The following is a 23,211-nucleotide window of genomic DNA, read 5'->3' as shown; positions in this document are numbered from 1 at the left end:
CACCATATAATAACTTGCTGTTCTGTAATTTTCACGTAAACACTTTGTATAAGCCACAAACTCTGTCTAATAAAATTTGATCTTAATACTTATAGGCATCCTTAATCAGCGTTAACAGAAATATTGTGTTTAAGAATATTTTTTTTTTCCTGCATACGTACACATGCTGGATGCCTGAAATGAATAATAAAACTTAGATGAGTCATAGATGTTATTTCTGATGTCTTGTCCACCAGGGCATGAAACAAGAAATTTTTATGTGTAGAAGATGGGAGAAGACTACTTTTAGAGGAGGATGTGTGTTACGTAATTGTAGAATTGCTACTTTCTGAAAAGAAAGTTGTTTCTTTTCAAATTTGGAGACACACTGCAAGTTTTCAGTACTATTCAGTCGAAAATCAAACTAAAGTTAAAAATTTGTTCTAGTGTTTTAACTTATTTTACAGATATTTTATTGACTAGCAAAATTTCCACCCTTATTAATCAAATAAAATTCCTTTGTGTATAGACATTTTTTTTTTCTATATTGTTTGTGCTTTTACATATACAGTTAAAAAAAAAAAAAATTGTCAAAAGGACAACCTACTCTTCTTTCACATGTAGATGACTTTCCTCTCTCTTATGTGTGTCTAGGGAATGCTGGCACTAGTTTTGAATTGCATTGATCGTTTAAATGACTACAACAGTGCAGCTCATTTTGCAGAAATTGCAAGAGAAGAAAATAGTACAGCATGGAAAGAAATTTTAAATCTCCTTTATGAACTGCTTGGTAAGTTCTTCAATTAAAAAAAGTAAGTTAAATATATATATATATATATATATTTATATATGTATATATGTATGTATGTACAGGATATAGGATATGTATTCTACTCACTGCTTCACTGCCAAAGAATATTTTGTATGCTTTTCATTCTGTCACGTAAGTTGTAGAATTTCTTCCATGTACTTAGTGACTCAAATTGCAGAAAATAGAGGTTGTTGAGCAGTGTTACGATGGAAAAATTAAATTCCAGCTAGAAAAATAAATTGATGCAACATGCCAAATTCATGTTTTTTTCATTATTATTACTTGTGGTATGTGAGCTGGCATGAATTATTATTTCAAATATTTAGAAAAACTGAAAAATGTTTTCTGTTTATGAAGATGAAGAGAAACTTAAAAGTAATATTCAGAATTCATAGTTTTATAGAATCCATTTTTTCACTTGAGGCTTAGTATTAATAAAAATAATTACATCAAATAAAAAATAAAATATTATTTTCAATTTCAATGCTAAGCTTTCTAGAACGAGCTGCTCTGGTGTTACAATAGGACCAAAGCTCTATGGCAGAGAAGTACGTGCATCTGTTAACTTCCTCATATAGGAGAATCTTGTCTTCTGGTAGAGTTTTAGATGCATTTCAATTTAATGAAAAAACAGTCTGAAGTAAAATAAACAAGAGTTAGAACAAGAATAAAACAGGGTAGGAATCAAGCTTTGAAATGTGAGATTCACAAGAAAAATGAGTAGCTCAGTAAGTAAGCTGTTTCTGTTGAAGTCTTTTAATTGCTTAAGAAAGTAATGAAATATTATTGTCTGACTTTTAGTGCAATTTTAAGAGTTCAAAGAAAAGTATTTTGTAAAAACAAAACAAAACACCTTTGTTCTTTGTAGTACTTTTCTGATGTTGTCTTGATTTTCTTCTGCAGAAATTCTGCAGAGTATTAATTCTTCAAAACAAAAATCTTTGGTTATCTACAAAATGCTATTTGTTATATTTCTTTGTTTTATTTCTATGATCAGTAATAACTTCTAGAAGAAAAAATTCTCAGTTGCTTAGAATACTCAACTAGTAATGAAGTTTCAAATAGCACTGTGTTCTATGCTTCTGAAGACTGAAAGCTGTCAATTCTATATCAAATTCTATATCAATTCTAATATGTTGATAGTTGCATGAAATAAGGGTGTTAAATAGTTTCTATTACTAACCAATGGTAGGAGTGTAATTCTGCTTTTCTCAGTAGAGCTTCTGTGAACTGAAAAAAAAAAAAAAGCTTCATGCTCGTTAGATGTTATGCTTGTTGTTGATACTCAAATGAAAATCTTAATTATTTGTTAATATCGCACTTAGATTATTATCACCTTTAAGATATGTTAGATTGTTTGTTAAGTTATTATGGAAGTGTAGAGATACATATGATCAACATTGGTGATTTTGAAAAAGAAATCTACTGTTTCAAAATTATGTCTTGTGTGGGTTTTTTTAGCTGCTCTCATTCGTGGCAACAGAAACAATTGTACTCAGTTTTCCAGTAACCTTGATTGGCTAATAAGCAAATTGGACAGATTAGAATCTTCCTCAGGTAAGAGTTATCAGTGTGAATTAACTATCAATACAACTTTCACAGGTGCCATGCTTGAGTAGTCATCAGAGTAATTTTGCTTGAAAATAGCATGCATTAGAGAAAAAAGAAAAAAAAGTGCACAAATCTCTGTATCTCCACTGTTTGTTTGTTTGTTTGTTTTTTAAATGAGCAAAGTGTTATATTTAAACAGTTTTGTTTCATTCATTTGGTACATGCAGTATCACATCCAATCAGACTGTATAGTATCAGACTACTGTCTCATTACTATCAGATAAGAACAGAGTTGCTTGTAGATACAAATGCAAATAACATAAACATAGAAATTTCTTTTTGTATGAGATGTTCAAAAAAAATCAAATGATGCCATTTTCCCCAGTAATACCTTTATCTCTCTTATTGAAAGGAAGAATTTATACTTGCATTTTCTCTTTAAATTGTGTCTATTTTCAAATAAAAGCACTAGTAAGTGCTTCATAATGCATTTATGTCTTCACATCTTCATACTTCACATCGTAGTCATATCAGTAACAAGTGGTTTTATTCTCTTTTTAGACTGTGGAAGAGATTATCTCTTAAGATACTCTGCTATTTATTGAGTTTTTGGACAGTGTTTAGTTGTGAAGATGATTAATGACAACATTATTACTGTGATCTTTATTCAGGTATTTTGGAAGTGTTGCACTGTATCTTGATTGAAAGCCCAGAAGCTTTAAATGTTATAGCTGAGGAGCATATAAAATCTATTATTTCACTGTTGGACAAGCATGGGCGCAATTACGAGGTACGTTTGGAGAAACTAAGGATGTTTTGATAGTTGGAGGGAAAAAATAAAATAATCAGGGAAACGTCTACTTGAGATAAGTAGTACTAGCACCTTTAAACAAATAAAGTTGAAGTATGTCTACAACATTGCTTTGTTGAGATTTAAAAAAGAAACGTATGTAATTGTTTTGCTGTTTCAAGTAGGGCAAATATGCCTACATGATCATAGGTAATGAAGAAATATCAATCAAAATATCAGTCAAAACTAGTTGTATCTATGATTCTTTTATTAGCTGGTTTCTGTTAGCACCTGGACAGAGTAAACCCTGCTTTGTGACCCAGAGTTCTGCAGACCTACTCAGAGAATAAGAATGACTGACACAAATGTTCTGTTCTGCATCTGCTTATGTTGGGCAGGAGTTTCCAAAGTCAATGTAAACTCGATGCTGTGCCTTGGGGGTGGTCTATGACGCTTTACCCCATTCTATCATCACCTCTGTGATGGCATATCAAAGCTCAAATGCATCTTTAGATGCATCTTAGAGAATCCAATCTCTGGATTGTTTGTTTGTAATGAGAATGTTGTGTCCCTCAGTATTAAGCACTGTGTTACTATGTTCTCACTTTTAAAGGGTTTTGTCCACTGTCAATTCTGTTGTAACCATTAATTTCTCAGACAAGTATGTCAATTTCTTACAAAAAAAAAAAAAAAAAAATTTAGATATTTCTTAAGCTGTTTTGCTTTATAATGAATTCTTCTAAATGCTTTATTTTTCAAACTCCATGTGGATTATTTATCATATTAAAAGCATGTTTTGATAACAGATTCATAAATGATCTGAGAATTGCAGTTCAGGAAGTTCTTTTTACCACAGTAAATTTCTCAAAGTATTTAATTTTACCTCTGAAGTTTTTAATGAGATGGAATAGAAAATATATTGAAGAATGGTGATGTGCATCTGTACTGTCCTTGCTTTTTTATATTAGAAAACAAACTACAAAATCTCAAATCTTTATTTGAGGCATTTTGCAAACCCTGTGTTCTGAATGCGTTCACAAATTTTTTGCTATCCACAAGTATTATAGACTATATGCAATCTGTATTTAGGAAAAAAAAAAAGATAATTTCTACTATATTCCTTCCCTTAGATATATTCTGAATATAAATTAACAGCTGAATTACAGCATGTACAATAAAAACCATTATCCAACTTTCTTTTGATTTTCTCTTTCAGGTTCTTGATGTGCTTTGCTCTCTTTGTGTCTGTAATGGAGTTGCAGTTCGTGCCAATCAAAACTTGATCTGTGACAATCTACTGCCAAGAAGAGACTTACTTTTGCAAACACGTTTGATTAATGATGTGACAAGGTATTGTGAAATAGTTCATTATTATATTAGAAGAGAATGAACTTAAATGTTTTCTATAATTGTAGAAAATCCTGAACCTGAGAAATATTCTGCAGTTTTCAATATTGAGACACAGACTTTAAAATATGCTTATATATTCTTAAAAATCCATTTTCACTGAGATAAGGCAGTTGTCCTGGCAACCATGCTCAAATGAGAATTGTTAATTTATTTTGATTGTTAATTGATTTTGAGATCTGTTTTGACATTAAATTGAAAGGTGAAAGTTGCTTATTTCTCACTCAAAACAGAGTATGACTTTATCTAATAATTATGATGGCATATGTAAACATATTGTGTGTGTTTTAAGAGACATTTTATTTCTTAGCAGTCTAACTAATGAAGTGCTATCTCAAATCAAGTGCTATAAGCAAAATGTGGAAATCTACACTTACATAATATTTAGGTGTAAGTTATATACATAATACATATACTATAAATAGTGACATGTAGTATTTATAAAGAAGTTGCCCAGAGAGGTTGTGAATGCCTCATCCCTGGAGATGTTTAAGGCCAGGTTGGTTGGGGCCCTGGGCAGTCTGATCTAGTACATGATGTAGAAGCTGGCAACCTTACCTGCAACAGGGGGATTGATACCTGATGGTCCTTGATGTCCCTTCCAACCCAAGCCATTCTATAACTGTAAGATTGGTGAAGTGAATTTGACTATTATACAACAATATAACTCATGTGCCACATTTAATGTATTACACTAACTGGATTATGTTTTCTTATTTTAGCATAAGGCCAAACATATTTTTGGGTGTTGCTGAGGGCTCTGCACAATACAAGAAGTGGTACTTTGAATTAATAATTGATCAGGTTGATCCATTCTTGACGGCAGAACCCACCCATTTACGGGTTGGGTGGGCGTCTACTTCAGGTTATGCCCCCTATCCTGGAGGTGGAGAAGGATGGGGTGGCAATGGTGTTGGAGATGACCTATACTCTTTTGGTTTTGATGGCCTTCATCTGTGGTCTGGTAAGTACTTTGTTCAGTCCCATTTATTCTTGTATTCAGGGATTACCAACCTGTATTTTCAGTACCTTTTAAGTGCCTACATGTGTGTATGTGCATACACAGCATACTGATCTATAGTGAGCTGTATTCAGAACTTCAGAATACTGTGAATTTAGAATTTTTTAGGTCAGACTGCTTTTCTGAGATTTTAGTACTGAGTAATGCCAGCTGGGCTGTTTAGCAGATGGTTTTTATTTTCATGATTTTAATTTAAAAATGGTGTTCTCTAGATCAAGACTTAAGTGTATCTGTTAAAAATTGGTGGATGCACTTATCTTAGACAAATTCATTATGGATGGATCTATACAGAGTCATACTTGTTCACTTTGCACCTACAGCTGAAGTTAAATGACATTATCCTTACACGTATGATGAATAAACTGAATTTAGATTTCGGTAAATCAATTCATAAAAGATAATTCTGGCAATTAGAAATTACCACGCAGTATTTCCTATTTCTGCTGGTTTTAGAATATAAATTGCAGTGATGCAATATCAAATTAAAACCTGTACTGATGATCTTTGAAAAAAACATTTTACATTGAACACTTGAGCGAAAACAGTCCTAGCAGAGAAAATTCAAATTTTCTATAAATGCTTTTTAATATCTAAGATACGGTTTGTATTGCAGTGAAGTGATTAACTGCTTTTTATAGCAGTTTTATATATATATATGAGGTTACTGGATTGCAGCAATGTTGTATTTTTTTTGCTCTCTTAAGTATCAGTGGCATTACATTTGTCGTCTTAATAGCCATTCTTTGCTTATGCAGATTGTAGATGATAGTGGGGTGAGTTAACAGGTAAGTGGACTTGACTGCACATTGGAGTCAGCTAGATGCGAGTGAAAGCTCTGGAAGAGCAATAAGTGTTTACGGGAGGGATCATCTGGGGTGTTGCAGATTGACTAAATTTGTAATAATGCACGCTTTAGAATAAGCGTTCAGGAAAAATAGAAAGTAGAAGAAACTTCTACAGATGCTTTAAAGAATGTCCTGCGGTGTGTGCAGTTAACTGGAAAACAGGCTTTGAAAGTATCTTGTTTGTTTCTGTTTTTAAAATGATCCTTCACTCCTTAAACTCCATGGAAAGGGAACTAGAGTATACTCTTTATAAGCAAACAGGTATCTTACAGAACAGAGCATATTGACCTTGTCAGTGTATAGTGCCATAGAAACAACAGGTATCTAATTCTAAGAATAAAATGGCAACATGGAAGCATAATAGCAGTCATTTTTAATTTCTTTTAATTTTTAATTTTCCTAACACACTCTCTAAATAAATTGTATTTCAGAAGAGCAATATCACATAGGGCTACAAAATAAGAAAATATTTAATTACAGAATTATATATCCCAGTTTATGTCAGTTACTGTCTCTTCTGTGAAAGCAATGAAAGGACAAAGAAATCGGTAGAAAGTGAAACAGTTGCTAGAATTTCTCTAAGACTGTCCATACTTACTCGTATAATGCCATAAAGCAGTGTGAGAGCCCTGGCGACTGTGATCTGTACTTAAGATGTATGATAAACTTGACCGTGTTTATATACCAGTGTTCATTAACATTGTGTTATTATTATCTAGGATTGCATTTTCTCTTACTTACACCTTCTAATAATCATAAATTATTTTTCAGAGTGTGTCTGCTTCAAGATAAATTTGAGTTGAAAACTAAATTCATTTTCAAGAATGAGACATGGATAAAAAGTTCTGTTTACCCTTTCTCTGGAATGTTCAAACATTCAGTTAATACTTTGTCTAAATAATCTTGCATCAGGTTACAGCAGGAACTAAAATGATTTCAGCTGTGCATATTCTGCCTTCTGAATGGTGTCAGAGACCTCAAGTGCTTGACTCAGTTCATGCACTGTTCTGCTGCACCGGTTTGAATTATCTTAATTCATTCTCTGTTTTTGAAAGCAGAACAATTCATAAAACACATGAGGGCAAGATCATGTCTGTGTCTGAAAACAAAATCTTGATGATGTCTTTCAGGAAATGTATTTATCACTTCATTCTTAAATGCAAATTCTGGTTACTTGATTATTTTCATTCTAGGTCGAGTACCCAGAGCTGTGGCATCTGTCAATCAACATTTGCTGTCATCTGATGATGTAGTTAGCTGCTGCTTGGATTTAGGTGTGCCCAGCATTTCATTCCGCATTAATGGTCAGCCTGTACAAGGAATGTTTGAGAACTTCTGTACTGAAGGGTTTTTCTTCCCTGTTGTAAGCTTATCAGCAGGTGTAAAGTAAGTACTAGTTAATTGTTCTTCTTTTAGCAGTTTTTCACAAAAAATTTATCTGATTTTATATAAAATCTATGCAATTTTTTTTCTGTTCTGCAAACTGTCAGCTAGGAGGGAGGCAGGAAAGTATTGATTTTATCAGGGATGATTTCACTTTAGGGTGAAATGTTGAGCTTATCTGTAACCTGACCAAGTTACAGTGTCTGAAAATCGTTACTATTATGGGTATTTGGTGACTTAGGGGAAATTAATTTTGTTTCATTCCAATTATCAGTGGGAAAAAAAGGCACATTAGAAACGCAGCACCTTATTTGACACCAATTAAAAATTCCATTCAGCATTCTCAGCAGGAGGTTGGAAAAAAAAAAAAAAAAAAACCCAACACTAAACCATTAGTAAAACTGATACCATATTCACAATAGGGAACTCGCACACTGGTGTGAAGCAGCACTCTTCTTATTGATGTTGCCCGTTTCTTACCTGCTTTATAGCTAAAACAATGAAATAGAAATCTAAAAAAAATCAGAATTTAAAGTTAAATAGTGAGATAAATCTATCAGAAAATCTGAAGTTGTCATTGCACTTCAGTGGCCAAAATGGTTGTATTGACAGAGCCAATACATTGATAAGAGTAGCCCTTGCATTCACTGTTTGTTCTAATATGAGCAATTTCTGTTCCTCTGTAGCATATTTATTGCTGATACCAACAGGCAACAATTGTAGGAAGAAAAGCTGTACACAAAATAAAGAAGAATTCTTCAGTATGAAAGATTGAAACTTTTATCTTTTGTAGGCTGAGCCTAGGAGTTAATTTTTTTTTATATATGTTTGATTTTCAGGAGGGTTCTAAGGTCAGGTAAACTTGAAGCATGCTTTTCAAAATGAAAGATATGAACATTTCTTTTAAAATGAGATAAAAAGCCATGCTTTTAGTGATCCGGATATTAAAAGAGATTTTGCAGAATTAGGACTGTTGCAGCCTGCGTGGAAGCTTAGGGAAATGCAAAAAAGAGCAAAGAGGAAACAATTCTCAGCAGGAATTAGATCATCATAAAGAGTAGGTGAGATTTAGTGGTTTGTTATAACTTAGAAAAATTTATCAAATTGACAGGAAGCAACAAGCTATTTACTGGGATGTGATCATCAAACTGTTGTATGAGAGTCTTTTCCTTTCATTTTTGTATTTGTCTTTTGCCTACTTAGTCAGAGTTCTAGTTCTTAAAATAAAATTGACCTCCTTTTTATTCTTAAGTTATTTCAGTCTGCTTGGAGATTAGAGGTCTAAACTCAAAGTTGTCATCTCAGATACTGAGCTGCATTGGGATCATTGAAATGTTTAAAGTAAATTATTAATGAAATTAGAAGGTATAGGAAGGTATATTTCTTGTGGATATTGAACCATTTCAGTTATTTGTGCTTATGAACATCTTGTTTGAGAAAACTTGTGTGTCATGCTCTATCTCTTCTTAAAATTATTAATGAAATCTACTGTTTATGAACTAGGTTGATCTGACAGTTCTAGTATTTCTAGAATTATAAGTAAAAAGTTGTAAACCTCTGGTCATCCCATCACAAGAAATGCATGCGCTGTTAAATGTTATGGTTGTTTACCTCTTTTGTTGGCCTACATGAGGACCTAACTATGAAGTTGAATTGTTTCGGACTTTTTTTTTTTTCCTGGTATGTTCTTAAATTTAAATGAAAAGTATATCTCTGAAAAGAGGATGTTTCTGAAAAGAAACAGAAAACTTCAGGGGTTTATAAGGAATCCAGGCTATTCATTTGAAACTCATTTTCAGTAGAACTTGGTGTAATTTTGTTTTCTTGATTTCTCTGTTATGATTAAGTGTCTTTTGTTTCACAATATCCTTTGGATTCTTATTAACACCTGTTTGTGTGAGTCCACTGAGTAGTTATTTGAAAAATCTTAAGTGGCACATAAAAGGTCCCTATGGTATTTTCAGACTATCAGTCCAGGTTAAATTAGATTTTCTTGATCATTTAATTGCAATAGAAATTTCACTTCATTCATATAACTATTTGATTTTAAATAAGAAATATATTATTTTTCAATACAACGCTGGATTGAATAATCATTTTTGCTTTGGCTAAGGTGGATCTTCAAAAAAAAGTTAGTAGATGACATTAATATTGAAAGTATGTGCTAATAGAAATGCTTCGTAATTTATTTTTAGTACTTATTAAAACATGAAATAAACTACCATTTTATATGTGCTACTCAAATGTTTACATCTCTAAATGATATGTTTATAACGATAGTATATGCTAACTATTTAGAAGTATAATTTCTTCACTGCAAATTGCACAGAGCTCGTTTCTTACTGGGCGGGCGTCATGGAGAGTTTAAATTTCTGCCTCCTGCTGGCTATGCCCCCTGTTACGAAGCCTTGCTTCCAAAAGAAAAGATGAAATTGGAACCAGTGAAAGAATATAAGAGAGATTCTAATGGAGTGAGAGACTTGCTGGGTACTACACAGTTCCTCTCCCAAGCTTCATTTATACCTTGTCCTATAGACACCAGTCAGGTATGTTACATACGCAGTAATAAGATATTAAAATATTTCTTAACGTGTAATTTAGCAATTCAGAAGCTAAGCTAACTTATTATCTTTCTTAACAATTCGTCATTTGTATGTTTTACTGTATTTAATTAAACTCATACATCTTGTTATTACAGGATTTGGTCAAACTAAAGCCTTTTCTTACTTGTGGAACTGTTATATTCTTTTCTTAGATTGCTCTTCCTTTTCATCTTGAAAAGATCAGGGATAAACTAGCAGAAAATATCCATGAACTGTGGGGAATGAATAAAATAGAACTGGGCTGGACATATGGCAAGGTATGATTTGAATGACCTCTCTTAGGTACAGACATGTAAAATAGCCTACCAGAAAAATGTACTGGGACCTGTAACAGAGTGTTTAGTGGTGGTTAGAAACATCTAGATAAAAAAAGAAACTACTGATAATAGATGATTATGTAAAGCTAGTAGGAAATGTTTATATTAACAACTGATTAGGAGACAAATTTGCACTATAAATAAATCACGTATTTTAACACTATAGGTAGGAGACACTGTGAAAAAATACATTCATTGAGAAATGTCCTAACTACCCTAAAATGGAATTCTACTGAAAATCATACCAGCAGTGCGTAACTCAATAAATTCCTTTGTTACTCTGATGCTGGAGATTAAAGAGATAAGATGTCCAAAGTCTGTTATCAAATGAAAAAGTGTTAAAAGATAGGGAACAAATATTATGTTCAAAATGTTATACAGAATTCAACAATTAGACTAGAATCAGTATCTTTCCCTACTAACGTAAAATTCTAAGGATTACTTTCTGCTTTAAGGTTATTTCTTCTGGCTTCTTTTCAAGTTGAGATTTACTAGGACAGCAGTATGATCATAACTGTATCACACTTTAAAAGAATATTTTCCTTCCCTTGCTGCTATTCCACTTATGGGTTTAATTTACTTTCATTTCTCACTAAGAACTCTGTTAGCATCTGCTAAAATGTCATTGTTGCTGAAAATTAGAGCTTTACTGCCCTTATTAACGTTATCAACATTTTGCGATGGAAAATTATTTCTGTGTATGAGGTGTCTAGTTGCCACCAGGATAGAAACACTCGGCATTGAATAAAAGAGCCTGTTTACGTAAGCATCAGAAATACCCAGATTGTCAGTAATATCAGAAAAATGCAGTGCTTTAATATTTCAGAAAAAAAAGAAATGAGAACATGACCAAATGATTATTGAAGTTTTTTGGATGAGAATGGGTATAATAGAGCTCATTATGCAAAATTTCTCTGTAGGTTGCTCTGGCATGCAGTAGTAATCATTGAGTTTGCAGGCTTGCTTTCATGTGTTTGATGTATTTATGCAGAACCCATGAAATTGCTGGTTTTTTTCTATTTTTTGTTGGTTAGTTCTTAAGAGTGCACATTATAAATCAATCAGGGAGAGTTCAATCATGGGAGAGTTCATTTGTGTAATAACGAGTAACTGTCATTGAGTAAAGGTAAATTGTATTCTTTTATTTATTGCAGAGAATTAGCAGATTTCTAACTCTTGATAATGGTCTGATTTTGGCTTCATTCTTCGTTTAGTATCAGGTAAATACTCTTTTTTTTTTTTTTTCCTTACAGATACGGGATGATAATAAAAGGCATCATCCTTGTCTTGTGGAATTCTCAAAGTTACCTGAGACAGAGAAGAATTATAATCTACAAATGTCAACTGAAACCCTCAAGTGAGCTTTGAATTTAAAAGATTATTTTTTTCTTTATTCAAAATATTTCATATTATTGTATGATATAAAAACATGCTACATCATTAGAATCAAGGTGTGGTCTTATTGATTTTGCTAGAAATTCCAGGAACATGTTTAGACAAATTTAGAAAGTTATTTCTCGATGAAGAACTGAAAGAGAAAATGGCACCAAACCTTTTTGGCTTTAGTTGAAGAGGCGTAACGTTCAAGGAAGACTTTTATAACTTTTAACATATTTAATTTGGTGTTTTTAATAACTAAAAATATTAAGTATTGAAATTCCATTACTTTGAATGGCTTTATGTTTTTTTAAAATATTATTCTGTGTATTCATATTAAAAACAAAATGGAAAAAGTGAAATGGATCAGCTCTAGAATGTTGTGTTTTACTACTGATGTTTTTCTATATTATTAGAACGCTTTTGGCCCTTGGATGTCACATTGTTCATGCTAATCCAGAAGCTGAGGAAGATCTTAAAAAAGTCAAGCTTCCTAAAAAGTATGTACCTTACACTAGCTATTAGATACTATTTCCAACTACTGGATATTGGTCAAGCAAAAATAATGTAACATCTTTAAGAAAAATACTTGACATAAACCACGTGCTCCTTGTACACTTACAGAACCCATTGTTGCTCTATTATTTTTGCCTTTGATTGTGGTTTAGTGCTGCAGAATTATTCACATACCATAGCTATGTAAACTTATAATTGCATGCGTTGTAACAGTTACATGATTTTTGAATAGATGTTCCAAATTTGAAAACAATGTTTCAGGGCTTTTCTATCACCTAGCAAAGTAGAGCATGCATAATATAAGGTGGCAAATGGATCTACTTGAAAAAGTTCGTACCCTTTGCCTCTAATTAGTAGTTTCAATTTACACCTCCTTTTCCTGCCTTCCAAGAAAGTGTTTATTCAACATATTTACATTTCAGAGACATTACTAATACATCTCTTAAAAGATTTGGTCAATTCTGTGCAAACAGAAAGAACAAGAGTTAAAAAATCAGAAAGTGACAGTTGTAAAATGCTGCACGTGTTTTAAAAACGTACATGTGTAGATTATGGCACAAATTACAATCTTTTTTTACTTCAGTTTTTACTTGGTTGCTAACTTATGGCAATCAGGAAACTAATAATGGCTATAATAAGTAATCAGTAGCAGTCACCTCAAGAGCGGTAAAAATGGATTCAGCATTGCATCTGCTTTTTAGACTTGCCTGAGGGAATTCTGTAATCCTTCTAGGAAAGGTTAAGGTCCTTCAACAAAATTTGAAGGCAGCAACAGCAATCTGAATACCTACCACATTAGATTTTCACATTAGTTTTTCATCTCACAAGGTGTCTTTTTTTCTGAAACATTTTCCATGATAAATTTAGGTTTTTAAACTGAGTAGTAAGATAGTTTTATGAGATGGGAGATGATGATATTGATTCATTTGATGGCTTTTGTTTAAAAAAAAAAAAAAAAATATATATATATATATATATATATGCAAGGAAAATAACCTTTCCCATTGTTCATACTACAGGCATTCTGTCATAATACTTTTTTGATACTATTGTCTTCAATAACAGAACAAAAAATCTTGTAATCATTTTCTGACTCTTGTTAAAATACATACTGCCTGTATGAGTTACCTAGTTGGAGCAAGAGAATATCTGCATATATTTAAAATAGCAGTGTGCTCTATATACTATGTGAAACACTTGAGGAGGGAGGATATCTACTACTAAAAGTCTACTAAACCTACTTATCAGTAGAAGAATGGGAAGAATAGTTAAAATATGTTTTGTTCTTTTGAAAGAATGGAAATGCGGCCTACTGGTGTCTATCAAAAACATCGTATTTCATGATGCAAACATCTTCTATACATAAAAACAATAATTTCATGAGAGGTCCTTAAAATAGAAAACACTTGAAAGATGAAGTCATTTAATAGCAGTTTCTTATTTTCGTTGCAACTGTTTTAAGCACCCACATGCAGAGCTGGATCACATTTAGATAGCGTATAAGTAGTTAGAAAATGAGACACTGCTATGTTTTTTGTTCTTCTTAATGGCCAAGTGCAAAGCAGGATTTTTACAAAGAAACAGGAAAGTGGAAAAAGTGAAGTAAGAAAGTAAATTGCTCTCTGTTAATATTGCACAAAAAATTTTTAAAATGTGATCAGTGAGATATCTTTCTGTTTTTCCATGTTGACTTGCAGTTATATCATGTCAAATGGTTATAAACCTGCCCCTCTTGATCTTTCTGAAGTGAAATTGTTACCTTCTCAAGAATTTCTAGTTGACAAACTAGCAGAAAATGCACATAATGTCTGGGCAAAAGACAGAATAAAGCAAGGATGGACCTATGGCATTCAGCAGGTGAGGACGTTTTAGACATATTTGGAGTAAGTAAAAAATATAGGATTTTGTTTTCTAGAACACCAGTTGGGAATTTTAAATAACAGGTTAAATACTGAATGCTTAGGGAAGTCTGGAAAAAGTGAAGGAGCAGGGGAAGAATAGATTGCCAGGCCTGTGGGGCTGCAGGCTATGAGAATCATCAAATATCTTCAGTTTAAAGAATCATAGAATCATTAGGGTTGGAAAAACCACTAAGACCATCTAGTGCAACTATCAATTCATGCCTGGGACTACTCTAGATCAAGTTAGTCAGTGTGACATCTACCCTTTTCCTGAACACTTCCAGGGATGGTGACTTATCCACACCCCTAAGCAGCCCCATTCCAGTGCCTGATCACTCTTTTGGAGAATAAATTTTTCCTGACATCCAACCTCATTCTCCCCTGGCAGAACTTGCAGCCATCCCTTCTCATTCTATCGCTAGTTACACAGGAGAAGAGACCAATCCCCACCTCATCACAGCTACCTTTCAGATAGTAGTAGAGAGCAGCAAGGTCTCCCCTAAGCCTCTGTTTCTCCAGAGGCTCCTAGTCCCTTTGGCCACTCCCCATAAAACTTGTGCTTCAGACATGTCACTGCTTTGTTGTCCTTTTCTGGATATGCTCCAGGGCCTTGATGTCTTTCTTGTAGAGAGGGGCCGCAAGCTGAGTACAGTACTCAAGGTGGGGTCTCACCAGAGCTGAGTACAGGGGAACAATCAGTTTCCTGCTCCTGCTGGCAAATACTATTTCTGATACAAGCCATTGGCTTTCTTGGCCACTGGTCAACTGACAATGCTGGCTCATGTTCAGTTCAATGTTAACTAATATCTCCAGAGACCCACAAGAAGTCCAACTCACAGCACCCAAAATTCAAACCACATTTCTGAGAATACTGTCCAAAGTCTTCTTGAACTCTGACGGGCTTGGTGCCTTGACCATTCCCCTGGGGAACCTGTGCCAATGCCCAACCACCTTCTCAATAAAGAACTTTATCCTGACATCCTTTCTGAACCTCATGTGAGAGTATATATTTGCATACTTCTCTTGTAGCCTTGTCTTTACATTTTTAACATCCTTCACAACTGGGTTTAATAGTCTTCCTACTTCAATTTGTATAACTTTTATTCATTAATATTGTTTCTTTCCTGTAATCCTAGCAGTATTTTAGACAATTATCTGTCTCATTGTATGCATTCTTAATCATGTTTATATATGATTTTGTTGTTTTTGTAACTCCTTTTAGGATCTTAAGAACAAACGTAATCCTCGGCTAGTGCCATATGCATTACTAGATGAACGTACTAAAAAATCAAACAGAGATAGCCTCCGTGAAGCTGTTAGGACATTTGCAGGCTATGGTTATAATGTTGAGCCACCTGATCAAGAAATAGGTATGTACATTCAGTAAGAATCATGACCTTTTATTTCCTCTCAGTGCTGGGAAAATTGAGACGTTGGAATAGATAGGCAAAACATAAAACGTATAAGATACTAGTAGTGCATATTCGCTGCTGATGTGAATAAAAGGTGAAAATGTACATTTTGAATGTCTTGTGTATGATGAAGTTATGCTTATTTAATATTGGTTTTCATTGATTGTAGGATAAGTATTAAATTTTGGTAATTTTTAGATTGGAGAAAAGCTAGAGTGCATGTAGACAGATTTCATTTGGAAATCGCTGTTTAAAACGTTCTGAAATTAAGTGATTTTCCTAAGACAATTCATCCTTTCCTGTTTCTTCATGATGAATGAAAAGCTTGAAATACATTTATGCTTACTGAAAACTAGGAAGGCATTTGAAAAATAATCAGATGCTGTGCTTCATTTTCTAGACTGCAGCTGTAAGTTGTTAAGAGCAATTTACTAGTATTTTTAATATAATAAAGGTAAAAGTATTGTATTAAATATTTTTCGAAATGTAAATTCCTAAATATATAAGCTACCTAGATTGCTCATTTTATTAATATTTTTACTAAAGAAGATTGTAAGTACTTTTAACTACATTTTTCTTGGATTTTTCCATTAGATTGAAGGCTACATTTCTAAGGTCACCTCCAGTAAGTTATATGTTTGTAGCTTCTGCATAGAGTGACAGACATTGAATTTTTTTTTTTTTATTTTAAATAGTGAATAGGCACTCATCCTGTATAGAATTAGAATGTGTTAGCCTGTGTATTATTCTGATTATTTTTCTTCTGTTTCTAACACTTACTATGAAGGTTCTTAAACTTGCTGAGGTAGATAATGGCTATTTTCAGAAATAGGAAACAGTGGATACAAATTGAAAAGATAAACAGTGACATATACAATATTACCTAATTATGGAGTGTTTTATTTTGATTTTTTACAGCTGACCAAACACTGGAAAAAGTCAGCATTGACAAGATACGTTTTTTCAGAGTAGAACAGTCTTATGCAGTGAAGTCTGGAAGGTGGTATTTTGAATTTGAAGCTGTAACAGGTGGAGATATGCGTGTTGGCTGGGCCAGGCCAGGCTGTCGACCTGACATTGAACTGGGAGCTGATGACCAAGCATTTGTTTTTGAAGGAAGCAAAGTCAGTGCATTCTCACCCTTTTATTATTTTTAGCTATTAACAACCTGAGCAGAAAATGGCAATATGGCTTTCCCCTGCATACTCCAACTACTGGAATATTTTTCATTCTTAAATGATATCTCAGGCCTCTGCTTTATAGTACCTGCATTTTGGTTCAGGTCATTGTAATTATGGTAACAATGGTATGTTGTTTTATGTCTATCTTCCTAGGATATATCATCAAAGTAAGGAAGTCTGTTGTAAGCATAAACATAATTCACCATTCATTTCTTTTTTTAAGTGGTAATTCACAAAACCAAAACTAAGTTTCTTCAACGACTGGACCACAGTTGCATTTTTTATGTCATTTCTGCTTTTTGTACTAGCTTTCTTAAAGTGCCTGAAAGATGATAATGGCACTGCACTAATGACACATGCAGTGCCATTGAACACTGATTTTTATTCAGATTCCAAATCACTGTTCGCACGTTTATGAAGTTACAGTTCCTTAGATTGTTTAAATGAAATAACTAAGATATTAATTAGTTTAATTACCTGAAAGCCATCAATCAATCCTTCTAGAAAGTTAGTTTGAGAACTTCAAAGCTTAAAAAAACCCATAAAATTAAGAGTAGAATTTCACTATTGCTTAATGAGGATATTGAGACCAAGTTGTTGTTATAAATAAATTAGAAACCTTTATTCACTAAGTATTTTAGCTGTCTATAAAAACACTTAAAGCATTTCTAGTCTTGACTATTTTATTCTCTTTTGATCTCTCTTCTCTGAAATTGTTTATTTTTCAATTTTAGCGTGTTGTTTATATACTCTTTTTTTAATTTTTTAATTTTTTTAATTTTTTTTTAGGGCCAGCGTTGGCATCAAGGCAGTGGGTTTTTTGGACGAAGTTGGCAACCAGGAGATGTGGTTGGATGCATGATAAACTTGGACGACAAATCAATTATTTTTACTCTGAATGGGGAGTTGCTTATAACCAGTAAAGGTTCAGAACTTGCATTTGCTGACTTTGGAATAGAAAGTGGTAATTTTCTTTTTATATTTGCGTGGCTATAAGGGGGGGAAAAAAAAAAACAAAAACAAAAAAAAAAAAACAAAAAAAAAACCTTAGTCTTCAGCCTAGAAAAGAGAAGATTCAGAGAATTCAGAGAAGAGCTTATAGCAGCCTTCCAGTATCTGAGCTTCTCTGAAGACATAAGGTTCAAATGTAGGAGAAAGAATTTGTAGTATGAGTGGAATTGTTGGCATTTAACTGAAGGTGCTCTGAGTTCTGTGTTAGGAGAGATGGATAAAACTGTTCAACAGTGTTATATTTTTATTGATGCTGTCTGCTACTTGGAAACGGAAAATGTTTGGTCATAAAAAATACCAACATTAAAGAAATCTATATTGTTCCAGCATGAATGATGGACAGATTAAGATTGGTCAGAAATGTATAGACACTGATGACAAAATAAATTTTAAACTTATATTGAGATAGTTTTGTCTCATCTCGAAGTCCTTTTGGAAGTTCAGTGTCCTGGTAGATCATAACATTCATTAGTAACTTCAGTCTAGCCAGGTTTGGATTCTGATGTCCAGTTAATTGTATAAAGACTGGTTTATGGGCCTAAAAATAATGACAAATATAACTGATTCTCCTAATAAGTGAATAACTAACTTGAGCAAATCTTGTTGGTTTTTTTTTTTTTTTTTTTTCAGATTTGATTGCTTAAGAAGCTACCTCTTGACATTTTTGTTAATTTTTCACAAGTCAGATCTTAGTAATGACAACTGTTTAAATGGTTTATTGTTTGAATAAATGACATGGTGCATGTAATGTCCATTCACCGCCAGGGTACTCAGGGTTCTGTTGAATTATGTTTAGCTCAGCCATTAATACTTAAGGTAGCTTTAAATCCTTGCTACTGTTATCATTTTGTGTGCATTTCTTGTAGGATCTAAAGTTCAGTTCACACTAGATACATTCAAAATAGTATATCTGTGTTCTCCAAATAACTCTGCGTGCTTTTACTTTTGTTTTTATGTCATTTCCATAGGTTTTGTTCCAATCTGTTCACTGGGTCTAGCTCAGATTGGACGTATGAACCTTGGAATGGATGCCAGTACATTCAAGTATTATACCATGTGTGGTCTTCAAGAAGGTTTTGAACCTTTTGCAGTGAACATGAACCGAGATGTCGCTATGTGGTTTAGTAAACGCTTACCAACATTTGTTAATGTGCCAAAAAATCATCCTCACATAGAGGTAACATTACATGTTAGGGAGACAGCTGTTTATCAGCTGCTTGTTATGAAGCTGAGACATTAAACCCTTACTAATACTTACTGTCACCATCACATAGCTTGACATGTAAGTCTGCTAAGTTAAATTAGATAATTCCAGATGATCTTGTATAAAATCTTGTAAAGTTGCTATTCGTACAGATTTAAGTAGGTGAATTAATATAATAAAATCTATGCTTTTCTTTTTGAAGATGTTGTCTGGAACAATTTGAGAATAATTAGTAGTCAACTTAATGGAACATATTCTTCTCTCCAAGCTAATGTTATGGTCTAAGAGAAAAGTTCTACATTCATTTCAAAAAATTTAACTTTAACTCTTTCAGTTATCTCATCCACTAGTTGCACACTATTAGTTATTAGTGTGTTTTTTGGAATAGTATTTTGTTAAAATGACTTATTTCTTTTAGATATGGAGAATTGATGGAACCATTGAGAGTCCACCTCGGTTAAAAGTTACTCACAAAACATTTGGTACACAAAACAGCAATTCTGATATGATATATTGTCGTTTAAGTATGCCCATTGAGTTCCGTTCATCATTCAACTTTGGCATGGGTGTGGAAAATGCCTCATCTGATGCTCTTCAAAAACGGTTAGACTTATGTTTTTTTAGTTATACTATTTCATGCTCTTAGTGTAAATTTAATATTCTATTTTGTTCTTTGTTATTGTACATTCAAAATTTCCTATTATATTTTGCACTCAGTACATATGTAGGATGTGTATTACTGAGGTGTTTTTGTTCTTGGTAGTTTTAATAACTTTATAACAAATTGAATGCAGAACAGTACATATAGATAAGACTGGGGAATCTTTTCTGAAAAGATGTATCAAAAAGCTTACAGTCATTCATTGCTGAGCACCTGCCATCCTTCTGAAATCAGCGGGGTCTGCAAAGCTCTTCATGTAATCTGGAAAACTAACTGAGAATCCCATTCCCGCTGAATGCCTGTTCATTTTCCTGATAGTTCATAGCTCACAGCTATTGGAAAAGTGAAATTTTCTTCCTATGCAAAGAAAAAAAGATTGTGAGAGATTTTTAAACATACCAGGTCCTGCCAAGTTCAGGACCTTTGAAACTTAACTCTTCACCTTAACTGCAGCAAATATTTTGGGTCAATGTACTAGCCTGTAAAGTCTTTACATGTCTGATTTACTGATATCAGGAGTTCTCAATGCCTAGCAAGCATGAGTTAGCTTGTAAGTACATTTAGTTTAATCGTGAGTGCTCGTATTTATTTTATTTCTGTTTTATTCATTTAACTTATTTACTGATTTTCCTCTATCTTTAGAAAACACAGTCAAGAATTTCCTGCTTCTTCTACCACAGTAAGTAATCATACCGAGGTGCTTAATTCTTGCTTTCTGAAGATTTAGTACTGGTATCATGTTCCTTAGAAATTGATCTGTTGGAAGAAACCTTTTGAGTCATCTGCTACAATACAACACTGGATAAGTAACATCTAGAATTCTATGACTTGAGACATAAACTTTTCTGTCTCAATCTACTATTAAAAATTATTTATTTTGAAAAATCTATATTAAAATTGTACATTGAGCTTTTTTCCATCATTATTTGATCACTTCTTCAGAAAATAAATTAGTTTTAATTACTAACATGTTCTTTTCCTCTTTTCAGTATTTTTATTCCTTGCGGATATTTGCTGGCCAAGACCCATCCTCTGTCTGGGTTGGTTGGGTAACACCAGACTATCATTTTTACAGTGAGAATTTTGACATAAATAAAAACTGTACAGTGACAGTTACTTTAGGAGATGAGAGAGGCAGGGTTCATGAAAGGTATGGATTTATTTACTACTTATTAAAAATTGTATTTTTTATATAGCTGTGAAGTATTCACAAGCTTGATTTCATTCTGAGAATTTATTTAAACTAATAATAATATCAATAATGGGGTAGAACTGCTCTATGTTCATTCATATACAAATACTTAGACTTCTACTTAGACTTATTAAAGTGAGTATATTTACCTTGAAAATTCTGTTTGAAAAAATGTTTTGGGATATATTTTTTTTCTTCTAACATTCACATTTTATTGTTATGGATTAAACTCTTACTTCTACTGTATTTTACCTAAGAAAAGAGAAGCATGATAATTTCCATTATTTTGGAAAAGGGAAGAAAAATGCACTTTGTTAGTCTGATATGATACCTTACCCAAGATGCTTACAGTAAAAAGATTGATAATAGTAATTAGAAAATAAGGCTAATAGTAGCACAAGCACCTTTAAGTATCTCTTTTACTTCACTGAAACGTACATCTTCATGATTACTGTTAAGTTCAGAGTGAATTGTGATTTGTTGTCTTTTTTTTCTTGTTCCTGCAGTGTGAAGCGCAGTAATTGCTATATGGTTTGGGGAGGAGATATAACTGCTAGTTCTCAGAGATCAGGTCGCAGTAATGTTGATTTAGAAATTGGATGCTTTGTTGATCTGGCTACTGGAATGTTGTCATTCACTGCCAATGGAAAAGAGCTTGGCTCTTGTTATCAGGTATTATCAAATTTTCAGGAAGTTATCTACTAAGTTGATAATTTTGATGCTATTCTAAAGATTTCTTTTTCTTGTTTAGAAATCCAAGTGAGCACTAGTCATGTTACAATATTTTTCATGTAGTGTGCAGTGATGAAATTAAGATTCTCAAAACAAAGATATCCAGCAATCAGACATTTTAAATCTGCAGCACTGTGTTTCAGTGTGATACACTGTGATCTTTAAGACTGGATACAAATGCTGAACCTGAAAATCAAATAATTTTTGAGATCTTTTAAAATGCAGTAATTCATTGATTTTAGTATGGCATTATGTCTTGTGCCATCTTTATAAAAAGATGCACTCTTACCCTCCTGTTATCTCCTTCTGATTTTGTCTTCATTCAAAATTTGCTTACGACCTTTATTTATAATGAAATATTTTGTCCAGCATAAAATGTGAAAGAACGCTAGAAGATGTATAGTGTTCCAAAAAATAGATGTATAGATGTATAGTGTCATACTATAGATGTATAGTGTTCCAAAAAGCTGTATTCTGTCCTCAGTCTGTACTGTGGGTACACTTCCGAGAGTGTAGTAATTAGCTGTAAAGCAGCTGGATTTTTAAGAGCCATTTTAGAATGCTTGTGTTGAATTTGGTTATAATTTAAATAAATCAATGCATTATCTTAGAAAAGCTCATGTTATAAGCCTGTTATCGAACAAGGCAATGCCTGCCTGTAAGTTTGTTGGGTCTGTAAAGATAACTCAGCCAAATGTTTACTGTATTAGAGATAAATTGCAGGTAGACACTGACTGTCACTTCAATACAGTGTCTGCAATTATTTGATATTAAAATATAAGCTCTACAGTATTTATTTAATAGCATATCTGGGTAGAAGATTATTGTTACTGTTCTTATTTTTTAATCTCATTTCTTTTCTAGGTTGAACCAAATACAAAACTTTTTCCTGCAGCTTTTGTACAGCCTACGAGCACTAACTTAATTCAGTTTGAACTTGGTAAATTAAAGGTATTAACTATTTTCTTTAAAGATGCTCTTCAAAAATCTATTTCCACAGAAATTCTTGCTGAATTGAATTTGTTTAGGAAGATTGAATTTTTGACAAGACTTTTCATTTGATTAAAGTGTAAACAAGCTAATTCTATAATCTTAATACATTCATGAAGGTAGTTGTTCATGTATTAAATCTGTATTTGTCACAATAAACTGGAGCCATATGGGGAGAGCACAGTATCGGTAGTTTTTAAAATAGGTTTGTTTTGATAACTCGTATGTCTGTGAGTTCTTTGCTATTAATAAATTACTTTACATTTTGATATTATAAGCTTATTCATAATTAAATGTTGCAAAAATAAATCTAATACTCTTTGTTTC

The 23,211-nt window shown here is 32.8% G+C and overlaps 1 protein-coding gene across 1 annotated transcript in view; it reads left to right on the top strand.

Annotated features, from left to right (window-relative positions):
* The window catches only part of RYR3 (ryanodine receptor 3), a gene marked incomplete at both ends in the record, with an annotated part of 184,305 nt that overhangs the window by 61,227 nt on the left and 99,867 nt on the right, over positions 1 to 23,211 (top strand). Inside the window, 20 exons of the mRNA XM_079537855.1 lie at positions 634 to 769; positions 2,252 to 2,347; positions 3,013 to 3,131; positions 4,348 to 4,481; positions 5,261 to 5,502; positions 7,598 to 7,790; positions 10,117 to 10,333; positions 10,543 to 10,647; positions 11,961 to 12,064; positions 12,501 to 12,584; positions 14,298 to 14,457; positions 15,724 to 15,871; positions 16,832 to 17,037; positions 17,884 to 18,058; positions 19,074 to 19,282; positions 19,728 to 19,912; positions 20,613 to 20,649; positions 20,960 to 21,120; positions 21,669 to 21,834; positions 22,759 to 22,845. Of these exons, the coding sequence (XP_079393981.1) occupies positions 634 to 769; positions 2,252 to 2,347; positions 3,013 to 3,131; positions 4,348 to 4,481; positions 5,261 to 5,502; positions 7,598 to 7,790; positions 10,117 to 10,333; positions 10,543 to 10,647; positions 11,961 to 12,064; positions 12,501 to 12,584; positions 14,298 to 14,457; positions 15,724 to 15,871; positions 16,832 to 17,037; positions 17,884 to 18,058; positions 19,074 to 19,282; positions 19,728 to 19,912; positions 20,613 to 20,649; positions 20,960 to 21,120; positions 21,669 to 21,834; positions 22,759 to 22,845 (2,964 nt within the window). The remainder of the gene's footprint in view (positions 1 to 633; positions 770 to 2,251; positions 2,348 to 3,012; positions 3,132 to 4,347; positions 4,482 to 5,260; positions 5,503 to 7,597; positions 7,791 to 10,116; positions 10,334 to 10,542; positions 10,648 to 11,960; positions 12,065 to 12,500; positions 12,585 to 14,297; positions 14,458 to 15,723; positions 15,872 to 16,831; positions 17,038 to 17,883; positions 18,059 to 19,073; positions 19,283 to 19,727; positions 19,913 to 20,612; positions 20,650 to 20,959; positions 21,121 to 21,668; positions 21,835 to 22,758; positions 22,846 to 23,211) is intronic.

The sequence above is a fragment of the Tetrao urogallus genome, assembly GCF_951394365.1.
Source record: "Tetrao urogallus genome assembly, chromosome: 6".
Lineage (NCBI taxonomy): Eukaryota > Metazoa > Chordata > Aves > Galliformes > Phasianidae > Tetrao > Tetrao urogallus.
The sequence above is the reverse complement of the archived record's forward strand: the minus strand, read 5'-3'. Positions and strand labels throughout refer to the sequence as shown.